The following is a 13,522-nucleotide window of genomic DNA, read 5'->3' on the forward strand; positions in this document are numbered from 1 at the left end:
AATTTTTTAATAGACAAATTGCAAATAGTCTCTTGTGACTTCTTGTATTAGTCTCTTTAGTTCGAAAGGGAATGTTGACGTTTTCTCTCTTCCCTTTTGGCTGTCTATCAGCATAAACGTCAGCATGCCCTTTTGAGGGAATATTATTTTGATTGGTTTTCAGTCTTAGTTTATACCAGTTCCAATTTTCTTGGATCCCTTAGTTTTGTATTTGTTCTTGTTCAGGATATAGAGTTATTTTCCACCTTTCCCACAGTAATTTCCTCCACTGTTTCTCTTTCTCATTGCCCAGCTGTTCACCAACTTCTTCTCTTGGTTCACAACCCTTATATGTACACTGGAATTCAAATGTAACGGTTTAATTTTTTCTACTGTGACGAGTTAACTGCCCAGTATAATAATACCTGTGAGTTTTGCCGTTCTCCCTGTTCCCTTCAATCTGGAAGGGGAATGTTTTCAGGAGGCTTCTATCCGGGAGGCTCACTTCCTGCTCATGGAGCACCGATATTGTTTCCTCTCTGGCGTCCGTCTCTTCGCTCTCTCGCGTCTTCTCACAGTGTCCCATAGCTCGACGGAACGCCCAGACACACTGCAACCTTCGGTTGCCGGTGGTATCGGCGTTATTCAGCGGACTGCTCGTCTATGCCGTATTTGTCTCTACGGTCTCGCTACCACCTCCGGTTGGGCTTCTGCCCTGCCAGTTTCTCAGGTCCACTGCAACTCTGGCCATCTTGTGTAGCAATTGCAAGCGAGTTTGAAACTCTCGGGCTTCCTTGTTATTGTCATCACCAGGTGTTCCGCAGCTTGGGTCCTCCATGGGCTTGCGTACCCAATGCTCTCTCTCTCTTCTCCTGCTTCTCTCTCGTCTCTCTCTGAATGTACGCTCTTTAACATACTCGTTTCAGTAGCGTGGGCATTCTGATTTAAAGGGACATGAACTTTTCTCATAAGATAATTATATGGCTTAGGAGTTTCTTTGCTCCAGTCTGTGTTTTCTGATATTTTCAAACATCCTATGTAGGTCAAAGCAGATCTAGCTTGTGGGAGTTCCTCAAAGGAGGAGTCTCTCCTGGTGAGGTCCTACTTCCCTCAACCCCTAGGGAGGGTATTGCGGAGAGGGCTCACTTCCATAGCCTCACAACAGTGGGGAGAAGGGACAAACTTCCTCGATTCGTCACAGGAAGCATATCCCTTTCACATCTAAGAAGCAAATCAGTTTCTCATGTTCTCTGGACGGTACTGCTTAACTGTCCCACACAACCTGTGGGGTAGGTCTGGCTCTAGCATTGCTCTGGTAAGCCATCTACCCCAGTTTAAGAGGGGTCCCATGGGCCCCCCCCTTGATAGTGTATAAATCATGACCCTGTCAGACTTCAAACAACGGCGATACATATTAACTAGGTCAGATAGGATTGCTGACTATAGCAAGTCTTGCTATAAATGAGTCCTACAGGCAGTGGTTGCTGAGAAGTGATAGTGGAATAAAGCACACAACTGGAACGATCATACAAAATGTATGAAGTATACATCACAGATTCTGTCATAGAATAGCATTGTACTGGAACTCTATGGAGACGCTTAGACATTTCGTAGATCAATTCAAATACTTTACAGTTGTAGTCAATACATATACATTTTCAGACGCACAATAGACACTTTTTTGGTTGGATGAAAACTGAAGAACACATTACCAACCGCTCAGTAATGTCTTTCTGATGGATGAGTCATTTCTCCCACAGACTGCTTATATTAGCTCCATCTCCTCTAGAGACAAATGTCTTCAGAACATTTTTCAGAAGCCAAGGGGAAAAGTGCTCCTGGAAATCCTTCAAATGAATAGATTGGCAGGAGCCACAGTCCTCCAGGTTAGGCTCTTCTCCCGGGCAGTAGAAGCATACATTGTGGGCCACTAATATGGACATCTCCCTCCCACGAACCCTGCAGAGATGCATGCAATTTGGCATGACTGTGTAAAAGTCACAAAGAGCTAGTAACATTCCAAGGCATCATTACTAAGTGTGTGGAAATAATTAACTGAGGCCAGGGTGTGCTGCTGTATCCAACATGCTGACCTGGATATTACATCTGGCATCACGGGCACCGAATATCACTGAACAGAGCAGGTGCAGAGCCGCGCTGCGCCCACTTGTGGCTCAAGGTTTCCGAAAACAGCTATAGCTGCAGACGATGTAAATAAGGTGAATAATCTGTGGATGAAAACCATTACAGAAACTGTTCCCACCACCACCCATCCTCTATGCAGTCTGAAGGGCTATAGAGGTGGACAGAGAACAATAGTAGCACAGCAAATACCAGAATGAAATGAACACATTCATAACAGAGAACAGGCTTCACACATGGTTCAGTATTTTCTGGCAGGTCAGCTATAATGCATAACAGCTTGCACCTCTCAATATAAGACTGGTTGAGGTGAACACAGTGTTTGTCATTCATTGGACCTTCCTTAAAATGTTGACCTTTAGAGTCACATTTATAAGATACCTCAAAGGATATCAGCTGGTGCTACAGGAACACAGATGAGAAGGATATTGGGGATGTATTCAGTGCACACCACAAACTGATTTGCCTCCATATATTTATTAGGTGGTATTTGGTACTGATGGAAGAAAGGGCAAGTCTATCCCACTGCTATTCAAACATGCAACCTGTAGGTTACACACACCTGCACACCCCCACACAACACACACACTCCAACCAAGAATATGTGAAATGGGGCATTGAATATGCTTTCATGTTGAGAAACATCACTGGATTAATAACATTTTGTCTTTTGTAATTTTACCTGAAACTTGCTTTAATCTGGCTGCTGCTGTTAACATATCCCTTGTACTTCATAGACAAAGATAAATCTCTTAAGTCATACAGTCGTATTCTAGAGTCATTAGATGTTACCAGTATCTACAAAAAAGTTAAAATATTGTTTATATTGCACAACACACATGAATGTATACACAAAAATACCAATAGTGATAGCATAGATACTTATCCTGAAAACTACTCTATACTGCTTGGCAATGAAACAACACAAATACCATTACAAATAAATGAAACAGAAACCTCACTGGTGCAGACTTATTGACTTGGATATAGATCTTGGTTTTAGCCCATAGTTCCAACCCTAAGATAATATGTATGATATCACCAAAAAGAATTGTTACTGGTCAGTAAAGTCAGATGAATTGCTGTCTTTCGCAGCTTGAGAGGTTTTATGTTTCAAAAGATTCCTCACCAGCACTGAGTATTTCTATGTAGATATTACATGTAAAATGCAGTACATTATTTATGAGCACTCACATACAAGGTTTGTCTTTGCACCGTGACTCGATTTTTAGCTCAACTAGATGTTTGCCACTAACACATACTGAAGAAAAGATACACAACCCCCTATGTGCATTGCCTTTGCAAATTTGTGTTCACCTTAGATGGGTGATTGTGCCTATTTAGAATCTAAAATGGATGCCCACCGGGGTAGTTCAAATCTTGTGGTGGAAGACCAGCATTGAGGGATTCTAGCCGATTTGTGTGCCAACAGGCCCTTTCACCTTATGCTTCTACATGCTGCAGTCTCGCTAGTCAAGTGGTCTAAATGCACGAGGACCGTCTAGGCAGAGGGTGGTCCAGATACCTGTAAATGATCCTTGTTGGAAGAATGAAAATGTTTTCCCAACACCAACATGATTTTCAAGCATACTCTGCTGCACCAGAACCTCACCACCAGAGGCAGATTTTCACCCACCCAGATCTTTGGCAGGTTCTAGCAGCAGAAGGAACAAATTACTTACCTTTTACCTAACAAATTAAGTATACAAATAATACCTGTCGGTAATGTTCTCTCTGATGAATCTACCTCCCACGGATTCCCAACGATTCCAAACCTTTCCGCCACCACGGGGCGCAGTGTAGCTCGATGTGGGCTCCACCAGACACCTAAATGCCCCATGCTGGACATGATGTTGAGGCTAGTAGACGTAGAGGCGCCCCATGACTTTAGTTCCACCCTTTTCCCCTAGCACACTGACGCAAAGGGACCATAGAACCTTCCTCGCACAGATTCCGGATCGTTGATAGACTCCCACAGCAGTACATTGATCTGAAGGAGGCAGGAGAGAAAAGACACCACCTAAACCAGAAAACTATTTGGGTTGCTCTACAATAACAGGCATCATTGTCCTGAATGAGAATCTAAGCAGTAATGCCTTCCAAATGTCAACAAAAGGCACTGCAGAGCGGAGGTGGCAGCCAGGCTCCTAGTGGTTTGAACTCTGAGAGCTTCAGACACATTCTTCCTAACCAGATCATCGCATCCCGACATGCAGAGGAGGATCCATCTGACCAGGGCCCGTTTAGTCACAGCACTGGTGCCTGCACAAGCATCAGCATAATTGGCAGAACAGGTCCTCTTTCTTGATGTCCCTCATCTGTGAGACTTAAGACCCAAAGTACTGAAGACTCCTGAAAACTAGTGGGATGGCAGGTATCAGAGGGAACATAGAGAAGATCTGAGTTCCATTTGACTTTTAACGCGTCACCCACATTTCAAAGAAACTGCACTAACTGTTCACACTGGTAGTGGGCATCGCCTACCGTGAGCCACAGATACTTTGAGTGCTTGGAATGGATTGGCACATGGAAGTAAGCGTCCTGCAGATCCAGAGATGACAACCAGTCCTGCAGTTCGAGGGTCTGGAGCATCTTGGCTAGTGTAACCATTATTAACTTATCCCTGTATAGGCCCAGGAACGTCTGAACCATGATGGGAAGCAGACCCTCTTCTTTCTTCAGACGAGAAAGTAAAGGGAACCACCTCAATTGTGTCCTTTCCCAGAAGCTGGCAGACCTCATCCAACAAGGGGGTGTCCAGAGGCAAAGAAAATGAAAGCAGTCAGGAGGGTGTAGAAGTGGGAGGCAGTAACCCTGAATTACAACTTGCAGGGTCCAAGCATCCATGGTGAGATGTCACTCCTGGATGAACAGGGACAGCCACATACCCACTGGCATTGGATGGATAAAGTCCAATTCAGAGCAGTTTTGGACTTGAGTCAGCTGAGGGGACACCTGAGCGGGCAATGCCACCTATTTGCGCTCCACTGGCTCTACACCCTGGCAGACAGGACAACGCTGTTTGCCAAAGGGTACCTGACCCATTTCTAAATGGACAACAGAGGGGTAATTGTGGAAGGCATGGCTTCTCGGATCAGACGGACACCTTCTGAGCTTCTAAGCACAAGGACATGCCTTTATCCAGGACATTTAGAAACCTCTGTTAAGACTCATCAGCCTCAGCCCCAAAAAGATGGTCACCATCAAAGGGCCTGTCCAGGAGTTTAGACTGAACATTAGGAGCAAATCCCAATGTCCTCATCCATGAGTGCTTCCTCAGGGACTGAACCCATTCCCATAACCTGTGCCACACAATCCACTGTGTCAAGGTCTGAATGCAAGATCTGGCAGGCTACAGGCTACATCCTTTCCATCACTGACCAGGGTTTAAAACGCTCCCTCATCTCATTGGTCAGTCAGTTTTCAGCTGCACTGAGACGGCACTCCACAGACAGAAATTATACTTGTATCATTATCAGCCCACAGGGCTAACTTACAAAATGTGAAGACATTGCCACCCTCTGCATCCAGCTTCTTACACTCCCTGGCAAAGGGCAAAGAGGAGCATTGACTTTAAGCCTGCCCTTTCCACCTGCTCCACCAAGCTCTTCAGTGACATATGCGTGGTGAGGAGACCTTGATCCGGGAATGCCACGAAATGATTGTTCGCAAGGCACCAATCCACTGCAATGGTGGAGGCCAGGCTCTCTTGGGCCGACAACACAGTGGGTGACAACTGCTGGTTGGAATGGTAACAGGGTCTCCCTCTGAGGATCTGCCAAGATATCTGTGATGTTAAAGTGGACCTTTAGACAACTCTAAAGTCTCTACCACCTTTCGGAAGGAAGCATGGGAGCTACCCAGACATTGCTCGGGAAGGATATCAAGCTCCGGAGATGTCCAAGCCGCTAGCCCCTTGAAGGTCTGAGGCCAGATCTCCAGACTCCTCCTCAAAGTAGAGCACCTTGGAGAACTCCCTAGTCTCCGCGGAATACATGGGATTAAACCCAAAGGGAAATGCATCCCCATCAAAAATCTCTGATAACTTGAACTTATACTACTCTAGCGAAAGAGGAATATATTTAGTGGAAATGCTGGTGTTTGGCACTGAGGACAGAGGGTCTGGGGCAATGATGCTTGAAGGCAGAGCTGCTTAGCAGCGGGATGGAGCAGAGTCGACTGGCTGAGCCGGAACTGAGCCTGCAAGCATGTGGTTTCTGGTCCACAGAGGCACATCTGTATTGTCAGAGAAAATTTCAAAGTAAAGGCAAGTACTGCACTAAGTGCAGATTTGGATTTCCTAGGCCTGCTTCCCCAGTTGGTCGGGCAAAAAGTGTGTGTTGATGTCTGTTCGACGTCATGTTACTGGTAAATCGCCTAAGAATACATATCACTTAAAAAGAGAAGGAATGCCAATTTGTAAATGATTACAATCCTGTCATTGCTCAGCTTTGGAATGCTAATACCGATGTACAGTATATTGCAGATAGCACAACAGCCGTTGCTCGCTGTATTAAAGCATACTTGACAAAAGCTGAAAAGAGCAATGCAGCTGAGGTGTGGGCTTACTCATCAGCAGACAAAAGTCTTAATCAGAAACAACTATGTTTTGGTATCAAAATGCTGTCACACAGAGTGTGGAAGCTCCGAAGCTGCATATCGGCCGACCAGTTTGCCTCTGTATGGACGTAGCATAAACGTACTTGGGCTAAGTCTTGGTCCTGCAATTAGCAGAAAACAAGTACTGAAGCCTATGACTGAAATGTTACAGTTAGTTGTACCTGTTAGTACAGAGATTTTGAAAACTGACTTAATGAATACCTATTATCCAAATAGGGTTTCAAATTTGAAAAACCTGTGTATGAAGCAGCAGGACACTACTCATACCAGAATGTGGAAGCGAACAATGACAGAGGACCATTTAACGTACAAGGATATACTGGTTGTTTGGTGAGACATTAAAAGACAAGTCTCACCAACCACATGCAACTGTCTTGCCAAACTGCAGAGAAAAAGTAATTATTTTATTTTTGCCTTTTGCAGTTGTTCTGGCCATGTTCAGCCGTGGCAATTAAACTCTTACATGATAATCGTGCAAAACACCCAAGAGATATACGGTGCATCACAATCAACATTCAATCAGATGTGACGAGAGACAACTATCCCCGCTTGTTCTACAACTGTCCTCTGTGTGGGGACATGGCCAGATATAGGACATATTGAGCATCTAGATGTCCCTGCCTCTGGTTTAGCTATCCCTAGTAAGCGCAGTTCATCAAAATCAAATTACTAAAACATTTGAAGACAAAGATGATCTGGGATGGACAAAGCAGAGATCCTGGTCCACTTGGGATCAAATATAAACTGTTGCTAAATGCCATTAATACAGTTTTGTTGTCTACCGGTTGCATATTTCTTGTACCCACTTTCTTCAGGACTCTCTTCAGTTCAAAAATGTGGTATACTCCCCCAGCCAGTACAGGCACATCCTGTGGGGGTCAGAGACAGACTTCTGTGGGCTGCAACCTGTGCACATATTTTTTTTTAAAACTTGTATTTATTTGGCAAAATAAACAGAGTACAGTAGGTTACACGTAGCATTCAAGTTAGGTGGGAAGACATAAACACAATATTTTATAACAGGATCTAACCCGGAGGCATCTGAGGCACATACATTTCAGTTCTCACTGGGATATGTTCAATGGTTATACCTTGTGACAGTTATTCAATTATTCATCAGGAACAAGATTGGCCAGGTAGGGTTTGAACTCAGACCATACATTATTGGGGCGGGATGTGGGGGGATGGTGAGTCCAGGTACATATCCTCACAATCCTGGGCCCAGGTTAGTGCCGGCATCCAAGCTTTGGTATTAGGCAGGGTGACATGTTTCCATCTCAGCAGTATACATCTCTTAGCAATCATACATCATGTGTTTACAAATTAACAGAGTTTCTTGTTTGGGAGATTCTCCCACATAGCGAATATGGCTCGCAAGGGGGGAGTGCTCAAGTGGAATGTCCACCACCTCGGAGATAAAAGTCTTTATTACCGTGTCCCAGAATGTCTCTAGATGAGCACAGGACCAAAACATATGCACGTTGTCAGCCAGGCTAGACCGGCATCTAGGACAACAGTGCTCTACACCCAGGACATCCTGGCGAATTTCATGGTGGTATAATACAGTTTATTCAGCAATTTATATTGTATACATCTGAATCTGAAGTTTAAAGAGACCTGCTTAGTGTGTACACACACTCTTCCACTGGGCGTTGGATAAATCAACCCCAAAGTTGTCAGACCAACCCTTGCGTTCCCCCGGGGTCGAGGGTGACTGTTTATTCACTAGCATTTTATCCTGCAACTACCATTCAAATTGCCTATATATACCAACTCTCCAGTTTGCTGGTGCTCCAATCGGCGACACGGCCACAGTGACTGTCCAGCTATTTGTATCCTGTAATAGTGCATAAGTTCCATCCCTGTGCCAGTGTGTCCCTGCCGCCACATTAATGGAGTAATACATTTCCCACCCGAGAATAGATTAGCCATGGCCCTATAGCCAAGACGCGCCATTGTGCCACCAGTGTGGCGTCACAAGTGGGACCCAGACATGGGAACCTCCACAGTGGAAGCCATTTATAATATGGGTGTACCTCAGCATTCACAGTGAAGATGCAACACCAGGCCAACACCGTGGAGGATACCGGATCAAACATGCAATCATCTTTTTACTTGCAGTCCATAACAAGCTTCTTGAGGTCTGATCTACCTGCTGCCAAGCGCTCAAGTTTGACATGAGGTGGTTTCAGGTTTTCCGCATACCAGAAGGAGGCATATTAGGCTTGTCCGGCTACTCAGTATAGTTTGAGGTTTGGGGACGTGATACCCTCCACTCATCATATAGGGGAGTCATATCAATCCACTTTTTAGGGACCGCCCCCGAGTGCCACAAGAATTGTGCACAGTGCCCATGGAGTTTAGAGAAGGGCTTGCCAGGCCAGACCGGGACGTTAGATAATATGTATAAATATTTGTGTCCCAGCACCATCTTAACTAGTGACAATTTAACAGCCATCGTGAGTGGGAGTGCCCTCCATTTGGTCAGCCTGCTCGCCACATAGCCCTCCATCGCTCAATAGTTGTCTTTCAAAAGGGAGGATTTCACAACAGATATTTTCACTCCAGCAGAGGGGGTACATGCCCTACGGTTGCTTAGTACCACTAGTCAGTGGGAATATCTCGGATTTGGTGTAATTGTGAACCCAGAGAAGCCCCCAGATATATTATATCCCCGAGGATAGGATCCAGATTTGTCTGGGAATCCCTTACGTACAGTAAGACATCAGCTGCGTATAGGGAAACTATCTGGGGTGAGCCACTGAGATGGACCCCTGATGTACATGACGGGCACTGATCATATCCGCAATTGGTCCAATGTCCAGAGTGAAAATAATCGGGGGAAAGTGGGCAGTCGTGCTGTGTGCCCGTGCTTAGCAGCAAGGGTTCAGACTTCCAAGAATTAACCAGGACTATGGCTGTTGGACATGTGTATAACAGCTTAATGTAGCAAAGCATTTCTGGGCAGATTCCCATCTTTTCCAGTACCACCCATAGGTATTCCCACAAAACCATATCAAATGCCTACAGGGCATCTGGTGTCACAGCCACCACTTCTGCCATCAGATCTATTCTTTGCATACATTTTGCTGTCTACATTCATGAGGGAAAGGGGCCTGTACGAACCACACTTGTTGCTTGGTTTGTTGGTTTTGAGTAGGATAATTATGGTGGCATCGCGTAGCGAAGTGGGCAGAATGGTGTTGTGGAGTGACTCCACCCATACCTCCAGAAGGTGAACAAGCAGGGCCACATGTTCCTGGTAACATTCTTACGCGAGACCATCCGGTACAGGGGTTTTGCCTTGGGCAGGTTAGTAACCACTGTAAGGATCTCAAGCCCTCCCTGGTTTGGGCATTCAGGCACAAAAAGGGTATCCCTTCAAGTAGGGAGTGTATAGACTGTGCACCGTGCTGTTGGTCGGAGGCATAGATGGGAACCATAGCAATCGGAGACCGTTTTGAGAAACTCTTCGTATGACCATTGGGGATTCCCCCCCTGTGCATCGTTAATATAGTAGACCTGGATACGCCCTCCCTCTGTTCTGGCCAGTCTAGCAAGTGTTGACACGGACTCTCGCCTTCCCCCTATTTCCTGGCTGCTTGTGGACGCGAGATGTAGCGCACCAACCTGAGGGCGTGTGCCACAAACTGCTCCAGTTCGGAGCATATCCGCGCCAGCACCTATGGGCTGGAGTGATTGGAATATTCCAGCTCTAGGGATTTGAGCTTGGTTTCAGAATGCTGAAGGTCACTCCTGATGATCTTCAAGACCGTGGCTTCTCTAGAGATCGACATATCCCAAATGTAGACCTTAAAGGCTTCCCATGGTATACCGGCGGAAGTCGCGCCTGCTTCCTTACATTTGAAGTACATCTCTAAGTCCGACCGGATCTCGGCCCTGAATACTAGATCGGAGTGCCTCAGATTTGAAACGCTAGAAGCTGCCTGACCGGGGTGGTCTGTCGGTTTTCAGAGTCAATACCATTGGGGAGTGGTCGGAAAGGGTGCAGGGTAGTATTATGGCTTCCCCAACTTTGCCCATCAATGAGCCAGAAGTTAGGAACATGTCAATACGTGAGGACATATCATGCACTGATGAATAGAAAGTGTATTGCCATTCTTGTGGATGTAGTAAGCACCACGTATCCCCCAGTTCTAAGTTTCCACGTGGGCCAAGAGTTGCCAAGCTGAACGGGACCTTGGTTTGGTGGCCACACCAGTCCAGTCCATGCTCTGATCGAGGATCAGATTCATGTCCCCACCCAACAGTATCGGGACCCCAATGTAACCAGTAAGTATTAATACCACACTATAGAATTCAGGAGAGTTTATGTTGGGGCCATAGGTGTTAACCAGTAGAAACTAAATACCATTGATGAAGCAATGAAGGATGACATAGCGCCCCCCCAGGTTCAAATACTTCTTTTTTTAAGGAAAACTTCCCAGACTTGTGTATTAGTGTCATGTACCCCCTAGATTGGGCTGAGTATGAGGTGAAATACCTGTTCGCCCTGCCCCCCGTGTTGGTGAGACGCCCCTGGATGCCCCCTCTTTAGCATGCATCTCCTGTAGGAGAATTGCCTTTACCCCATGCCTGTTCACATAAGCCATGATCTTCCGTGATTTGGTGAAGCTCCCGAGCCCTCTAATATTCCAGCTCATCACTTTCAACCCCATTGCCGTAGATGGTCACTGTTGGACACCCCATGGGCCGCCAATTGTTTTTTCAGCCTTTATGCCTTAAATCAGTTCCAACCATGTACTCTGCTGCCAATTTGTTTTCCTGTTTCCCTCCCCTACTCACCCACGATGTGCAACTGGCGCTTGAACATTTGGAAGGAACTGTTGCTAACACAGAACCCGACCACCACCCATCCACCCTCACTGCCCCCCCAACCTGCAGTGTAAAGCCCTGACCCCCCCCCACCCACCGACGCAGCCCACCCAAACAGGGCCACAAGAACTAAACATGTTCCAACATTAAGCAGCTGCAATGGGGCTAACTGCTGCCGCTTTGGGCCGCACCACAACATAGATGCAGTATCGCATATTTGAATGTATAAGTGGTAGCGGTGGGTTACAATGCAGATGCTATGTACTCATTTGATAGTTGGGAGTTAACTGAAACACAGCCATGGCCAGTTCACTCAGACCGGCAGTTGATCGTTCTCATTAGCTCCCTCTTGGTCCGGGATCGGTATCTGAGCTTCTATAAACTTCCCTGCTCGTCCGGGACCATAAGGAAGTACAATTTACCATGGAACTGAAATCTCAGGCGAGCTTCAAACAGCATTACGTACTGTATGTCACAGACACGCAACATTTTCTTGACTCCAATAAATTGGCGCCTCTCACGCTGAACTGAAAGTGAAAGATCTGGGAGATCCGTATCGTCTAGGAGCCCAGGCGTAGATCCTTTTTTTTCCCTGGCGAGGAAGATGGTCTGTGTCCAGGAAACTCAGTATTTTCGCAATGATAGGTCGAGGGAAGCTCCCCAGTTTTGGTTTGGGGGTGAGGGCCCAATGGGTTTGCTCCACCGCAAAGAAGGGGGAGAGCACTGGTGCATCCTCTGGGACCCCCACTATTCGAACGTTGTTCCTCCTAGAACATAATTCCAGGTCATTGCACTTGTTTTTCACTATTTTCATTTCCTTCGCCAGGGATTCAACTGTACTCTGAAACCCCTGAACAGTATCCTCTGTCACTCCGATTCTGGTCTCCGATTCAGTGATGCGCACAGATTCTTTTGTCAGCTGCGAGCGCATAGATGCCACATTAGCCATGATGTCGTCCACTTTCTTATGGACTGCAGCGAAGCCCTAGCCCTGGCTTCCATCATGTGTGTAAGGTCCGGATGTGTCATATTGGGTTGAAACTGATCCGAGTGGGAGCTAGTTGAGTGCCCGGGACTGTGTCATGATCTCTGCTTCCAAAAGGTCAGGACTTACCCAACTCCCTTGGAAGCAGACCCATAACCCAGGTTCCGAGTGCCAACCAGTCCCAATTGGGACCTTTTGGACCCTGTCCTGGCGCCAGTGGCACCAGGCTCATAAATATGCCCAGTCCCAGCGCTGGAAGCGCTGGGCTCATAATGCTTGGGTGGACTTACCTGCAGCAGACCATGCTGCTTACTTACCTGCCAGTTGAACCCCTGATCCTCTTCTGTTTGGGACTACTTTTCCTGTTGGGTGGGGCAGGAGCCACTCCCTAGGTTCAGAACACTGGAACTCTTCTGGAAAGCAGGAACTCTTTTCTTACCTAGGCGAGGCTGTGGAAGGAGACACTTAAGCTCTACAGGAGGCTATTTAAACCACACCCGATGGATGAATCTTGCTTTGCGTTATTCTGCATCCTCTGCAGCAGAACGCTCATCGTGTCTTCTGCATCTGATCCTGGGCCTAAGGGAAAAAGGCTTACTATCCTGAATCCAGTCTTCAGCAACACCTATAAAGACAAGAAAGAACAGGTTAGCATTACGGTCTTCAGTGACAGCGCTTCTCTTACCTGGTCCATCGGCTGTCACCAACGCCTCGTGCTGCATTCGGGCATCTGAAAGACAAAGGCTTACCTACTCTTCGCGTGCTCCGGAGGTCTTCGCACTGCATTCCGGCATCTGAAAGGCAAAAGCTTACCAACTCTTCGCACGCTCCGGAGGCCTTCGGCGCTGCATCCCGCATCTGAAAGACAAAAGAAGGTGCGTTTAAAGACATTGGGTAACTTTATTACTCACGTGCCATTACTCATTCCCACGCCGAACCCAGTGGGTATTCCGGCACCCT

General features: G+C 46.6%; 1 protein-coding gene across 4 annotated transcripts in view; it reads right to left on the reverse strand.

The window, feature by feature from the left end:
- WDR44 (WD repeat domain 44) overlaps positions 1-13,522 on the reverse strand; it is a 1,281,409-nt gene that overhangs the window by 141,287 nt on the left and 1,126,600 nt on the right. For all 4 annotated transcript variants that reach the window (XM_069612853.1, XM_069612855.1, XM_069612854.1 and 1 more), the window contains one exon: positions 2,804-2,919. In XM_069612853.1, the coding sequence (XP_069468954.1) occupies positions 2,804-2,919 (116 nt within the window). The remainder of the gene's footprint in view (positions 1-2,803; positions 2,920-13,522) is intronic.

Source organism: Ambystoma mexicanum, chromosome 5p (assembly GCF_040938575.1).
Source record: "Ambystoma mexicanum isolate Mex_15411 chromosome 5p, UKY_AmexF1_1, whole genome shotgun sequence".
In the NCBI taxonomy this organism is placed as follows: domain Eukaryota; kingdom Metazoa; phylum Chordata; class Amphibia; order Caudata; family Ambystomatidae; genus Ambystoma; species Ambystoma mexicanum.